Source organism: Alligator sinensis, unplaced genomic scaffold (assembly GCF_000455745.1).
Source record: "Alligator sinensis unplaced genomic scaffold, ASM45574v1 scaffold221_1, whole genome shotgun sequence".
Classification (NCBI taxonomy): Eukaryota; Metazoa; Chordata; order Crocodylia; family Alligatoridae; genus Alligator; species Alligator sinensis.
In genome coordinates, this window is record NW_005841948.1 from 3,051,384 (window position 1) to 3,066,476 (window position 15,093).

Below are 15,093 nucleotides of genomic sequence, written 5' to 3' on the forward strand. Positions count from 1 at the left end.
GGCCAGATCAGCCTGAATCTGCTCCCTGCCCGCCGGTGTACTAACTCTGCCCTCGACAGGCGGGGTTCTGGCGTGACCTCTGCGGGGCGAGGCGGTGGGAGCCGGTGTCCACCAGCCCCCGCACTCTGGGCTCGCAGCGCTGAGGCCACCGGGGCTGCATGTGCGGGCAGCCAGGCACCATGGTGAGAAGGGCCGTGTGGGTGGGCGAGCAAGGGGCTGCGGTACAGAAGCCACCTCACTTCGGCCCGCCTCGGCCAGCGCTGGCTTGTGGGGCTGCGCTGCTCGGGGGCAGCCTGGGGTGGGGAGGGGTGATTGTTGCTCCCTGAGGCTGGGCCGGGCGATGCTCTCCTGCTGTGGCGGCTGCCTGTGCCCTCCCGGGGGCCATTTGCCTTCGCTGCAGGGAAGCGCGGAGGAGCGGAGTGGCCCACATTCCCCCGAGGCCTTCCCCCGCCAGGAGCTGCCCTGGGCAGACCAGGCCTGAGACCCTGCGAAGCTGGGAACTGGCTTTGCTCCCGCAGTTCCGCCATCTCCCATTTCACACGTTGGCTGGGCCCCAGCCATGCCTGCCCGAGCACTGACAAGACTTCAGGCAGTGGTGTTGCTGGTGTGGGCAAGGTCTGGGGAAGCAGTGGTATAGGTGGTCCCTTGGCCTGAGTGAGAGCACCGGCTACATCGGTTTGGTCACATATTTTAACACTGCTGTCAAATATCTTCTGGGGCTGCCTTCAAACGGTGGCCGTAGTAGGCAGAAGTGGGGCCCCAGCTGTTGGGATGGCTGGTCCAGGACATCATTTGCTGTAGTTTGTCACTAGCTGAGCACAGGTTGGGGTTTATGCCAGCTTTCCCTTATTTCAGGCTTGTCCAACATATGGCTCGCAGGGTGATAAAATATGAATATGGCTCGCCGGCCCACTGGGTGCTAAAAAGTTCATGATCCGGCCCCACATTCAAAAAGGTTGGACACCCCTGGCTTATACAAAGGATTAGTGAATGGAAGATGAAGGTTGTGCCATGTCATCTAGAAACACGTGGATAAAAATCAGAAAATGACACTATCTTAGTTATTAGTGAAGATAGGGAAATTAACTGCTTACTGAATTAGAACCACATAGAATGAGGAGAGACCATCCACCATGTGGCAAGCAAATTACAGGTACTGTGTAAATAGTGCATTCATAATATAAGGTAATAACTTTTTACCTTACCTATGTAATAAAGCTGAGTTACATACCTTTGTCTCTGTACTAGTTACTTTAATTTCCACTTCAGTTTCAATGTCTTCCTTTGCTTCTTTGAATTGCTAAAGTTAACAACAAGAAAGTTGAAAAAAACTGCTATTTTTCCATGTATTTCCTACCCAACAAGCAAGAGTGGGAGACTGGAAATCAAATTTGTCTCCTTCCCAGTAGAGTTGAACATTAGATTATGTCAATACTTTTATAATTTCCTATAACTTGTTGCAATGCTTTTTTGCATCATTTCCAAAACAAAAGAATTCTACTTTTGAGGTTACTTCATGTTACTAAGCTAAACAACAGTATTACTTATTTCTTTTGTATATTTCCTACTGGGTTGTATGGTATGGTGCTATGAAAAAAATATGGCTATAAAACAAGTCTATATTAATTTATAATAGAAGTTCCACCAGGTGCTACAGAACCACAGCACAAAGGCAATCAGAGTATGTATCCTTTTTATCGTTCCTTTAGGGACTAAAGGCCAAAGAGTCAGTTTTAGGCACCTATGAATCCTGTTAGTTTGGTATCAAATGTACTAAACTCAATGCTAAACTGAAGAGAAGTAAAGAAAGAGACTGAGATCAATTGTAAAAGCCTTTTGTCAAGGCTGAAGAGCTATACAATGATTTTGATTCCTGTTCACTACTATATATACTTTTCCATGGACTGAGACCTTGTAGCAGTGGAGAGGCTTGTGTGTCCCAATGATCCTTAGAGCTATGTCACCTGGAGTCTCACTCTTGGCAAGATCACCCATGGTGAACAGGCCTGAGGGGAGGTTCCAGACAAACCACAGGCTCGGCTCTGTGGGGCTGAGGAGCCTCCCACCACTGAGCTGTGCTTGCCAGGGCTGCATTCCGAGTGGCGCCACCACTGGCTCTCCCACTGCCTTCCGCCGCTAGGCTGAGCTCTGTGGGGCTGGCAGAGCCACTTGGAGTGCACCCCTGGCTCTCCCTCACCTCCATGGAGCTGAGTCTGGTGGCAGGAGGCAGGGGAGAGCCACTGACTGGCGTTGCACTCGGAGCCAGGGCTGCACTTGGAGCATCTCCACCACTGGCTCTCCCGCCACCTCTTGCCACTGGGCTGAGCTCCATTGGGCTGGAGCTACTCAAAGAGTGGAGCCACTCAAAGTGTCCCCCCGGGCTGCCCTGTGGTGCTATCCACTGCCCTGTGTTTGGGTGGGCTAAGCTCCGTTAGCCCTAGGATTCCGCCACCTGTGGCCCTCAGCTTATTTTAGCCTTATTTTAGCCCCCTTTCATTCCTTTTTAGAAGTTCACAGAATCCCAGTTTCAAATCACTGAGACATCTCAAATTCAGAAAAGATATGGAGGGAGGCTGTCAGGCTAAAAAAAGTTTAGAATTGTTGATCCAGTTGGTGCCATTTCACGATGGCAGGGGCAGGACCTCACCCTGCTATGCCCTGCTCTTTCCACTGTCTGCCCCTCTCAAACCTTGGTCTATGCTGCAGGGAACTAGGGCAGCCTCTGCTACTGAAGCTACTCCTGCAGGATCTCATATGCCCAGTGACCAGCCCCACAGCCCCTCCTGCCACTCCTGGAAGTGTGGGAGGAGTGCAGGGGATGAACCAGGTTAAAAAGTGCCGTTCTGTCCGTACATCTGTTTGCCTGCTTGCAGCAGAGTGCATTGCTGGGAGCCTGGGGGTAATAAGGGGCAAGAACAGGGGCTGCCTGGAGGTGAGGAAGGGCTGGGGAAGATGGCAGCAGTCTGTAGAGGAGCAGCCACAAGTAGCTCAGGCAGACTCAGGGTGCTGGACAGGGGAGGAGAGCATATACTTCCCCACCCAGGGGGATTATGCAGCATGCTTCCTTTACTCTTGCAGCACACCCTTCGGGAATTACTGCTCTAGGCTGTATCTTAGAGGCACAATTTAGTTCTTACTGGGTGTGTCTACACATGCACCTTAATGCACAGTACACTATTTTACTGTGTATTGAAGTGTCATGTAAAAAACCATGACATTATGCTAATGCACAGTAAAACAGTCTACTGTGCATGACGTGTCACTAAAAAAGCATGCAAATGTACTACTGCGCATTAATGCACATTAATTTAGTAGCTCACATTGGAGGGCATTCAAACATGTACCTCTGTCTCCTTCAATGTGCTGGAAATCCAGCACATCGAAACAGACTTGATTAACTGAGTCTGCAGAGCATGCGAGCTAATGCACCCGGTGCTGCTTTACATACATTTGTATAAATGGCAAAATGCACATCAGCATGCAGAAAATGGTGGCGGTGCACTTTTGAACTAAAACACTTTCAATGTGTTTTAGTTTAAGAGTGTACCACCGCCATTTGCTGCACGCTGACAAGTATTTCACCATTTTTCAAATGTACCTGATGCAGCATTGAGGACTTTTAAAAGCCCCCAGTGCTGCATTGCATGCATGTATACAAATGCCCAGAGGTACTAAATTTAATGCACATTAGAAAAGACACATAAATGCATGTGTAGACATTAATGCATGTTTAGATTCATACACTGGGTACATCTACACATGCAATTAATGCACCTAAAATTTCTTTGCAGAAAGTTCAGGCTTATTAAAGTGCTAGCATGTCTACACATGTGCACCTGCTGGGAACAAACTGCACCTGACAGAAGCAGCCCAGTCTAGTGTCCCTGCCAAGTGGGGATGGCTCTCCTAGCCACATGGGGATCGAGTTCTGATCTGATCTCCACATGGCTGGGACACAAATTCCAGCTGCTGGGACAGCTCTCCCAGTCACATGGGGATCAAGATGGGTCCCAATTCCCACGTGGCAGGGAGACAGCTGACCTTGGAGCTGGCACAGGTCCCACCTCCCCACATCAGGGCTTAGCCAGGCAGCAGTGGATCCCTGCTGTCTGGGCTGACCAGGAGCAAATTGCTGCCAGTCAGTGCCTGCATGTATGCTACTGCACAGTAGCTAATGTGTCTTTAATCTAGTACCTCTTTTTCTTGGTACTAGCAAACAGTGCATTAACCTAATTTACTGTGCAGTAAGTCCCGTGCACATATAGGTGGTGATGATTTACTGCGTATTAGAATAATCTAATGTACAGTAAAGTGTCTCATGCAGATGTGCCTACTGGGTGATTTTACATGAGACATTTACTGCAAAGTAAACTAATTAGCTCTGCAGTCAAATTTCAGCCTCTACACATGTGGCCCTATTAGGCCACAGTAAACTAATAAATGTTGCCATAGGTTAGTACTTGTCATCACAAGTACTATCCTGTGGTGGCGTTATTTAATGTGCTGTGATGCATGTATAAATGCTGACACAAGTGCCCGGGGCACAAGGATGCTTCAATGCATGGGCTGCCTGCTGACTAGCCCCACACAGGAGCAGCCTCATGCCCCAGCCAGCCCCTCCATAGCACAATGAGGTGGGTCAGAGCAGCCCCAGGCTGGTAGGCTGACCCCTGTGCCCCTGCCAACTGGGCCTGCTCCAACCTGGCTCAACATGTTGAGGTCCCAGGCACACATGTAAACACAGCACCCAGAAGCAATAAACTTCAAACTGTACTGGAGTTTACTGAACCATGCTAGTTGCATGGGTAGATGTGCCCACTGGGTGAATTAGTGCTACTTGCCCTATGTGCTTTCAAAAAAAAAAAAAAAATCAAATCCTGTAGTTTACTTTGGAACTTTATATAAACTTGAATTTTTCACTTCCCTCATGCTGCATCTTGTTTTAAATTACAGTAAATTCAAGAAAGATGAACTGCCTTTGACATGAAAATGCCTATAAAAGAAGAGAGATAAGGCAGACAATGCTTCAAGTGCGGTTCTGCACTGAAAAGTGTCTTAGTAAAACTGATATCCTTAAACTTTGTGTTTACTTTCCCTGACAGATTTCTGTAGTCAATAAACTCAATTTACAAGTAAAAATCCTGTTCCAGCTGCAGCCCACCTACCTAAACCTGACTGGAAAGTCAATCTGAGTTTTTCCTTGTCATACATCTTCTGTGATAAATTGTTTGATGGGGCCAAATCAGGCATTAATGACACCTTCTGGGACTTCCAGTCCTGTCTGTACAAATTCACTGGTTGGGATTTTTCAAAGCAAGTATGAATCTGCATTTTATGGCAACACAATTGCTTTTGAAAGATCAGACTCTATACAGAGATGTAGAGACATAACTTTAAAATGTGGTTCCCTAACATTGGATTTAATATATTTATAATCCCTAACTCTCATATAATCTTATTTATGTTTTTAATCTTATTTATTAATCTTTTTAAATCTTATTTATAATTTTACAATCTTATTTATATTTTAAGTTAAAAAAGAGAAAAAAGAAATAAATGTAAAAAGCATTTTCAAGACAAAAGTTTTTGTTGACACTATAGGCCTTTAAGTTAATTTATTCTTTGTTTTCTGTATTTACAAACTGGTTTCAAGAAGACTTCCTGCATAATCTTGAAATTTTGTTTTTTTGTAGCTTTGTAAATACCCAATCCTGCAACACTTACTTAGGCAAAGGTCCCACTGAAGTCAAAGATTGAGTAAAAACCGCAAGATTTGGCCCATTGTCAAGAGAGCCCAAGACACATGGGGCTGAGATTAACAAAACACAGTAACTAAAGCAGCTATGACTTGGCACAAAGTTTGACAAGCTGCAAAAAAGCAAATGTTTAAATAAGTGAAGTGGTACTGATTTTCTATTCACAACCTTTTCTCTTCTAAAACAGTATCATATTCTTTTCCGACACATTTAGATTGCAAGTCAAGCTGTGTTTTATTTTTTATTATAATAAACCCAGCCAGTTTACTGTAACAAAGACATACTAGTGGTGACCAGTGTGAAAGCAGTGCGAGATCAAGCTGGAAAAAAAGTCAAACGATAAAATAAAGGACCAGCCATCTGGAAAGTTCTTGAATCATGTAAAAAGAAAATAAAAGGCAGTGTTGTTATGAGACTAAGACAGAATACAAAAATATTTAAGAGAGGGCTCTCTCTATCCTAAGACACTTATAATCACTGGTACGAAATCTTTCCAAATAATCTTAAATTTGTTAAATGTTTTCTAAGTGCTTCCATTATATATACAAAATAATAAGTTCTTTAAAAAGGCTGTTAGCAGCATTTTTGTGTATATTTCTTCCATAAGATCTCCACAAGATACAGCAAAATTAAAAAGACTTTTTTTTTTTATTCTTTCTTTACTTCTGGACAAGAAACATCCTGAAGTTTTTTTCTTCTCTCCTCCCCTCAAAAAATCAGTACCTTCAGCTATATATACTCAACACTTGAATTATATATGCTTAAAACAGCAAATTGAATTTTAATCTATTTTTATGAAATTTGCAATACATTTTGATTTCTAAAAATAATAAAAGCACAAGAAGCTTACCAGACTCTTAACTAGTAATTTCTCATTTTGAAGTTCCTTCTTCATTTCTTCATGAGCTGTAATTAACTGAAAATGAACATATAAAAATGAATGTTGCATTTTAGATTAACAAACAGTCTTCTAACATTCTTTTGAAATAGTGGGCACCTATACATGAGAAGCAAAGCTGTTCCAATGTGTTGTAATTACAGCACATTGGAGCAGGCTCGATTAACCGAGTCTGGTGGAGCATGGTAATTACCGCGCTCCAACTGACTCCACCATCTCACGTATCAGTGTCCATGCACCTAAAGATGGCAGCGGGAGCACTTCAACTACAGCTCATCAAACAAGTTTTAGATAAAGTGACCTGCTGCCATTTTTTAGTATGGGGATGCTGATATACAAAATGCTCCGGGCACTTTAATTAGAGCAGCTGGTGGAGGGGCTCTAATTAAAGTGCTCCCCCCACCACTCCCAGAGCATGTACCTAAACACCCGTAGTTTTTCTAAGAAAACACAGTATGTAAAAGTATAACGGATGATGGCTAGGCATCAGTCTCGAAGCATGTGTGGTAGGTGCAAAAGAGGTGACAAACACTGATTATACAACTTAGACAGCAAATGTACACTTCAGTTTTGTACTGAACATACAATGAATATGCATGCACAACACACACAACTGGGTCTCAGGATAGCTGTATGTAAAAATACAGCTGTCTCTGGACAACTGCATTCTTAAACAAATCCTGTGGTCGAAGAAAGAGATGCAGAACACAGTGCAACTAATCCTGCTTCATTGCTTGGTTTCAGGAATCTGTCCAGGAAAACTGTCACCTATGCAGGATACAGCACAACCATGTAAGAAACCCCTAGTGCAGAGGGGGTATTGGAAATGCAAACTACAGTCAAAACATAAAAAGAGAAATAAAGTGTTGGGAAAGCAACCATAAGGGAACTATAAAAAGTTGCCAGGAGCAGTTCCATGGCCACTCTGTGGTGTTGTGGGGAGAACAGAATACATTTTCTTTCTTCTTTGACCTTTGAAGGCCTCTTCAGTATGCAACTTGTTTATTTAGGCTGTGTAATTTGAAGATATTTTCCCTCTATTATCTACAAAATCAACATGGGAAATTCAGTTTAATGTAAAATGTATGCCTCATTTGCAATCACCCCTAAAATAATAGTTGTAAAAGATAGATCTAAGATTATACTCTCAGGAAAGATCTGATCTCAAAATGGACAATGGAAAAGGCAACCAAGGGAAGCTGTGGAATCTTCTTCACTGGCAGTTTTCAAGAGGCTGGATAAGTATCTGTCATCTGTCTGGGATAATTTAGGGAACATGAATCCTGTGTCTGTACAGGGGATTGAGATAGATGACCACTGAAGTCCCTTTCAACCCTGTGATTTTATATTATAAACCATTTTGTCATACATGTCTACCTGAGGACCTGAGTCTAAACCCAAATCATTCTTGTAGGAACTTCCATTTAGGCAGTACAACACCTAATTTTCAGGTGCCTGGAGAGCAATCCAAACTGACAGGTTTAGATGTCTAGGATCATCATACAGAGAACAGGGAGAACTGAGTACTTCCAAAGGAGAACTGCCCATAGGCAATGCTAGGCATAGCATTTGTCTGTACTCCCCATTCTCTTGAGTTATTTAGTGCCTCCACCTATTTGGGATCTAGAGAAGCAGGGTCTCACACCCCCAGCATCACTGACTCAATGTGAAGCATGGTACCCACAGTGAGTGGTGGTGGTATGGCAACGGGTACCTTTGCATAACGTCCTAATGGTTAAAAGACTTGCCTAGGAAGCAGGAGAGAACTCAAACCTCCCAGGAAAGTGCATTAACCACTAGTCCAGTGGTTTTCAAACATTTCTGGTTGCATATCCCTTTACCTGGAAAATACTGCCATTCATATCCCCAATACCCAACACATATCTGCATATTCATTTCTCAGGAAAAACATTAACATGGACACCAACACACAGTACTCCTATTACTGCATGTTGACCAATCAGAAGCTCCACTTTCATTATTAAAATCTAGTGGCATACACATTGGAAAAATGCTACATACTCCCAGGAGAATGTGCATCCCAGCTAGAAAACCACTGCACCAGGCTATAGGATACCCATCCTGTTGAAGGCCAGTGGGCATCCAGGAATGCAAGATTCATAACTTCAGAAAGAGAGAAAAGAAGAGAGCCTGACTGTACCCCAGTGATGAGTAGATCCTGTCAGAGGGAGGAGTCCTGAGTAGTGTTCCTTGCTCACTGGACCATTTATGTATTTCACGTTAGACAGCCATTGCTTTTTTTTTTTTTTTTAAACCGAAATAACCTCAGGAATAACCCTAACAGTAGGAACTTAACCCTAGGATTCAACTTTCTCGGAGAAGTTCCCTCATCACTGTGATTTACCTTTCTGGTCCCCTGAATTCTACACTCATGACTGTCCAGCTGCCCCGCTTCTGCTTGCAGTCAGGGCATTTTCCTGAGAGGTGGGAGATATGCATTTGAATCCCCTTAAGCAGAGGAGGAATCTCTGACTTCCTGTGGAAATTTTCTAACTCTGGGCTACTTTGCAAAAGGTATATCTCTATCCCTACTGTCCTGCTTTCCTCATCAAAATTCTTCTGTGAGAGGGCATCTCACAGACTGGAGACCTAGACAGACTTATATGACTCCTAGCTTCGATCTGGATAAGCATGAAATTTAGGCAGGAATTAGGTACCTAGTTGCTTGAGCTGGATTGTTTATAATGATGCTCAGAAGCTAAAGTTTAGGCACCTAGGAAACTTTTAAGGCACAACTAGGGGCACCTAGCAATCCTAATTAGTGTGCAACTGCTAGAATAGCATTGATCTGGATCATGTTTTGCATTAGGCACCTAGGGCATTTGTACACAACACGGGAGTTTAATTCTCTCTAAATTGAAGTGGTAGTTTTTTAAAATCACTGCTTCAATTTAGGGCGAAGTAAACCCTCGTGTCATGTGTAACCATGTCCGCCCAATCCTTACCTGCCTCTCCAGTGACAAGGAGAGGAGAGCAAGCTGCTGGCAGGCAGAATGGTCCCTGAGCTGCAAGGGGTGGTTGGGAGGATGGTGCTTCACTTCGCAGCAGTGGTGGGTCACTCCCAGGCAGCACCCGCCTACAGGCACCCAACTCGGGCAGTCCTGGAGGGCACCGCAGCCACAGAGGGAAGCACCAAGCCCCTGTGCAGCTCAGGCAGGCAGGCAGGCTCCGGGGTGGGGGAGGGGAAAGATCAGTCTCACTCCATTTTTTTTTTTCCCCTTCTGTGGAGCCTGCCTTCCCAGGCTGCTGCCAGGCTGCCTGCATGGGCTGTCTGCATAGCCTGAGCCACACAGAGTCCGGTGCTTCCCTCCGTGACTGTAGGGTAGGAAACTAAAAATTCCTTGGAGGTGTTTTACTTTGCAGTGCCCCAAAGTCATTTGCTGCATCCCAAAGTCATTTAAGGTACATTATGCCACTGAACGTGCTACAGTGGCTGGAATTAACTTGTAATACACTGCCGAATGTGCAAACAGCAGTGCCATTAAAGTGGTGCAAAAGGCATTTAACCTGCTTTAAACCCGCTTTAAAATGTCATCTCAAATGCCCCTAGGGGCAAGTCCTCCGGGGGGAAGGGAAAGCAAAGCTTTAATTAGAGTGGCACCAAGAGCTTCTCTAATTAAGCACCACTGCATCTCCTGTATCAGCATCCCCACACTTAAAAATGGCAGCAGGGCTGCTTGAACTAAAGCTCGTTCAACGAACTTTAGTTCATGTGCCCCTGCTGCCATTTTTAAGCATGGGGACTCTGATAGATGAGACACAGGAGGCTGCTGAAGCGCTGGTGTAAAGATACCCCTAAATTCCATCTGCACCACATTTAAGTACTTATGGGAATGATTTGAATCTGGCCTCAGTCCATGCAAACCCGAATTTAAAAATCAACTCATTTTAAGTTATCCTAGCAGAAAATTATTCTAACTGGCCACCAAACAGAAGCAATTTTCTCAATGGAATAGTTTTTTAAAAGTTCCCTGAGGAAGCTACCAATCAATGTTTCTTTAAAAGCATACAAGTGTTTTTCCTACTAAAGGGAAATTTTTTATATAAATCCTAACTATTTGATAAACAAGTTAAACAACCTCAGCACCATTTCAGTCCTGAAGTTAGGCTGAGAAAAGATTAAGGAAGAACCTGTAATCTATTATGTTTACATGGATCTGGGCTGGAATGCTACTTTCCTCTGAGCATCTAAATGGCAGTTTTCTAGCCATGTAAGTGGCATTTTTGCCAAGGTCATACAGGTTGCAATTCTATTTCCCCTACACTGCGGATGCATGGACAGACACATATGTAGACTGAGCATGCACAGCTGGCTACACACTTTCCAAATAACTGTGTAGTCAGTGTGTAGCATGCATATTTGAATGTAAATCCCAGGAAAGGCCTGGGGGACTACTCACCCATGTTTTAGCCTGAACAGCTGAGTGGCTAGGGCACTAGTTCAGGAAGCTGGAGGATCTAATTCTCCCTTTATCAAGACAAGATTTGAATGTGCATCACTCCAATATTTCAGCACAATTCCAATTACCACATTATCCAGTACCCCTGAAGCTGACCCCCTGGGCAGCCAAGAGAGAGACATAAATGAAAGGAAGAAAACAAAGTAAGCGGTGTATGGTTCAGTGAGATAGATGCTGGCTTAGAAGAGCAAAAGCCTGGGTTCTAGCCTGGGCCTATGCTCACAAAGGGGCAAAAACTGCCCTATTGCACTGATCTCCATTCATTTTATTCATTGACTAGTAAATGCAAGAAGCAGTGATCCAGCTTCCAATGGAACACTGGAAAAGGGGCTAGATAATGTCTAATCTATGGTTCCAGGAGAAGCACCCTAACCATTCAGCTATTGGGGCTAAAACACAGGGGGATCACCCTCCTTTATCCTAAGTCTAACACCTGCTAATCCCAGGTTGCTGGCCAGCTATATTTTCATGACTTAGATACAGGTGCATATCGAGAATGGCCATGTGTACATAACTACATAGCTGTGTGGCCAGTGTGCAGAGTACTGAAAATGCTCATTCTACATGTACACACTTAAGTATCCACGCTGCATGTGTATTAGAATTGTGTCCTATGAGCACATGGCAAAAATGTCACTTATGCAGCAAAAAGCACCATCTAGATACACAAAGAGAATTATACCCACAGTCCCCAAACCATAAATTAAGTAATGTGTGTGAGGGGGTGCAAGGTGGGCAGTAGGATGGGAGGCTGCAGTCTGCAAGTTACTGCTACTGTCTTTAAGTTGAGCTAGTAGCCGTGGGAGGGGCTGCAATGCCAGGAATAAGCTACAGAAAGGGAAAAATTAGAATGAATGTCAGAAAAAATATTATTTTCAATCAGGGACATTAGGCCAGGGGTAGGCAATTATTTTGGGCGGAGGGCCACTTACTGAGTTCTGGCAAGCTGTCGAGGGCCGCATGGGTAGCCTCAGCCCTTGACAGGTGCCCTGCCCTTGGTAGCCATCTTGGGAAGTCCCATCCCTAAACTCTGACCTTTGCTACTGAAAGTCCCTCCCCCTACCCCTGGAAGTACTCCTTTGGGGAAGACGGTTTCCCATCTTAGGGGGAAAAAAAACAAATTACATACTAAAAATCAAACACCCATAATAATATATTTTAATTTAATGAAAATTTTTTTTCCCCCTGATTTGTTTGAGTTTGTGCTGTATATGCAGAAGTGATTGCATATGGGGGTCTGTGGTGATGTGTGTGTGTGAGTATGGATGTGGGTATGGGAGCCATGTAGTGCAGAGCGGCTGACTGGCGGGCTGGCAGGAATGTGGGGAAAGTGGCGAGGGGGAGAGGAGGGAAGGGGAGTGGAAGAGAGTGCAAGTGCGGGGCCTGCATCAATGTCCCAGGGCCAGTGCCAGCAGGGCCCAGAGTGGGGCAGTAGGACCATGGGGTGTGGGCTGGCAGGGGTCTGTAGAGCCAGGCTGGGCTGAACCAGCAGGGAGAAGGGGGAGCTGACCCAGCTCCATAGAGCCCCTGCTGGCCAGGACCCCGTGCTCCTGTTGCCTGCTCTGGGCCCCACCAGCACTGGCCCCAGGACACCAGCGAAGACCCTGCGCTCCCCCCTGGCTGCCGCTGGCTCCCATGTGCCTGCTCACTCCCAGTGCCCCTGCCCCAGGCCCATGGTACACATGGGGACAGGTGCACAGCCCCGACCCCGCACACCCCACACTGCCTGTCTAGACTGAGCAGCAGTGGTGGGGATGATGCTCAGCATGGGGGCAAAAGCGGTCCCCTCCTCCATGTGGCTGGTGCTGCACACTGCAGCCACTCACAGCTCGCATGGGGCTGTTCTGTCTCTCTGCCACATTACCGCCGCCCCGTGGCGCAGTGGTGGCAACAAAAAGCAGGGACAGGCAGCCCCATGCAGGCTCCAAGTGGCCACAGCAGGGGGTGCCGGCCATGGGGAGTGGGAGAAACCATTTTTTCCCCGCGCTGAGCACCAGTCCATTCCCCACGGCTGCCACTAGCCTGGGCACCGTCTCAGCTCTGGGTTTGCCCGTTGGGGCTGAGCGGCAGCAGCAGCAGCTGGGCAGAAACTGCTGCTCAGTGCTGAGGAAAGTGGCCCCTCTGCTTGCTGTCGCTGGGCAGTGCTTTCTGTGGCTGCCAGTCTTCAGCTTGCACCTCGCTAGGCTGCAGCACAGCTGCTTCACCACCGCCTCTGCTGCCCTGTGACTGTTCCACATGGCCACTCCTGCCACGCTGGGCACCACAGAGGTGGTGGTGAAGCAGCTGTGTCGCAGCCTACCACGGTGCAAGCTCCAGGCAGGCAGCTGCAGCAAACACTGCCTGGCAGCGGTGAGCAGGAGAGTTGCTTTCCTTCCTGTTGAGCAGCAGTTTGTGCCCAGCTGCTGTTGCCACGACTCAGCACCAAAGGGTGAGCCTGGAGCTGGCGCGGGGCCTGGGCTAGCAGTGGTGGTGGGGAACAAATTGGTGCTCAGTGTTGGGGAGAAGTGGCTGCGCCTGCACCCCATGGCCAGCGCCCCGTGATGTAGCCGATTGGAACCCACGTGGGGCTGCCTGTTTCTGCTCTCCATAGCCACCACTACCCCACAGGGTGGCAGTGACGCGGCAGAGGCAGGACAGTCCTGGAGGGGCTAAGCAGGGTGGGGCTGGGCAGGCCCTGCTGTTGCAGGAGCCTGCTGTGGCTTCCCCTGGGTCCTACTACCCCTGCCTCCTGTCATCTTTGACAGGAGCTAGCAGATAAATATTATTTTTCTAAATTTTCTAGGGGCCCCACAGACAGGATAGAATGGCCTGGCGGGCCGGATCTGGCCACTGGGCCGTATTTTGCCCCTGCGTTAGGCTATGGAATATATGCAAAGAGATGTGACAGAGGCCATATTGCTCAGGACTTTTGAAAATTAAAACTAGACTGACGATAGAGTGTAAGTTTCTTAGGACAGGGATTGTGTTTTCTATGTCACTTAGTACAACAGAGCACCAATCTCAATTTGGCCTTTGCATAGTTCTACTAATGAAGTATGCTAGAAAATTTACTATAGGAAACAACTCTCCTTTGTGACATTGATGCAATGGACAGACTGATTCAAGTTTTCCATTTCTAATTTCAGATTAATTTATAGGATTTCAATAGTTTGCTAATATTTTTAATAATTAGCTTTCCAATACCTCTCTCTTCCAATGCCTTTCTTTCCCCTTTACAAAGGGGAGGCACAGAAAATAATTACCCTGAAGTTGCAAGGAAAGTTCACAAAAGGGATGGTTTTAGAATCCAAGTCTCACAGTTCCCATTCCTGTGCTTCAATCAGAACAATAAACCTTTTTCATATGTGGTGAAAACAAATTGTTAATAGGAAAATCTTTATTGTGAAAAGGATGACTACTTTCTACAGATTTCACTACAAATATGAAAATACTGCAGTGAGGGCAATACTTACTATACTTATGTTCTTAAAGATTATATATGAGACACAGTATTCTTTCTATAGTGAAAGACTAGGCAAATAACTTCTTATTTTAGAAAGAGAATAATGAAACAAGTAAAAGAAAATATAGCTATTTGAGCCAATAAGTATGCTATCTAGACCAGTGGCGGGCAAAATACTTTTTATCTGCCCCTTAGTGCCTGTCAAAGATGACAAGCAGCCAGTGGCAGCAGGACCCAGCGTAAGCCTGTGGCTGAGCAGCAAGGCCAGCCTGGCTCCACCCTGCTGCCATCCTCCTCCCACCCTCAACCCCAAACCAGAAGCCTCTGTGGCTTCTGGCCTCGCCTCCCTGGAGCAGCTGCTCCCTCCCCGCTCCATCTGAGTGAAAAGTAAGGTAAGATTGAACAGAGGGAGGCGGGGGGAATTGCTGGAACAGCCCAGTGGCCGGGAGCCCTGTGGTGCTTTCTGGGTCAGGCTGGAATCGGGGGGTGGGGGGGAAGGAAGCTGCTGCAGTGGGG

At 46.1% G+C, this 15,093-nt stretch overlaps 1 protein-coding gene across 1 annotated transcript in view; it reads right to left on the minus strand.

Moving 5' to 3' along the window:
• The window catches only part of CUNH10orf67 (chromosome unknown C10orf67 homolog), a 97,522-nt gene that overhangs the window by 40,436 nt on the left and 41,993 nt on the right, over positions 1–15,093 (minus strand). The window contains exons 9-10 of the mRNA XM_025199710.1: positions 6,607–6,672; positions 1,232–1,300 (exon numbers count right to left, since the gene is read on the minus strand). Of these exons, the coding sequence (XP_025055495.1) occupies positions 1,232–1,300; positions 6,607–6,672 (135 nt within the window). The remainder of the gene's footprint in view (positions 1–1,231; positions 1,301–6,606; positions 6,673–15,093) is intronic.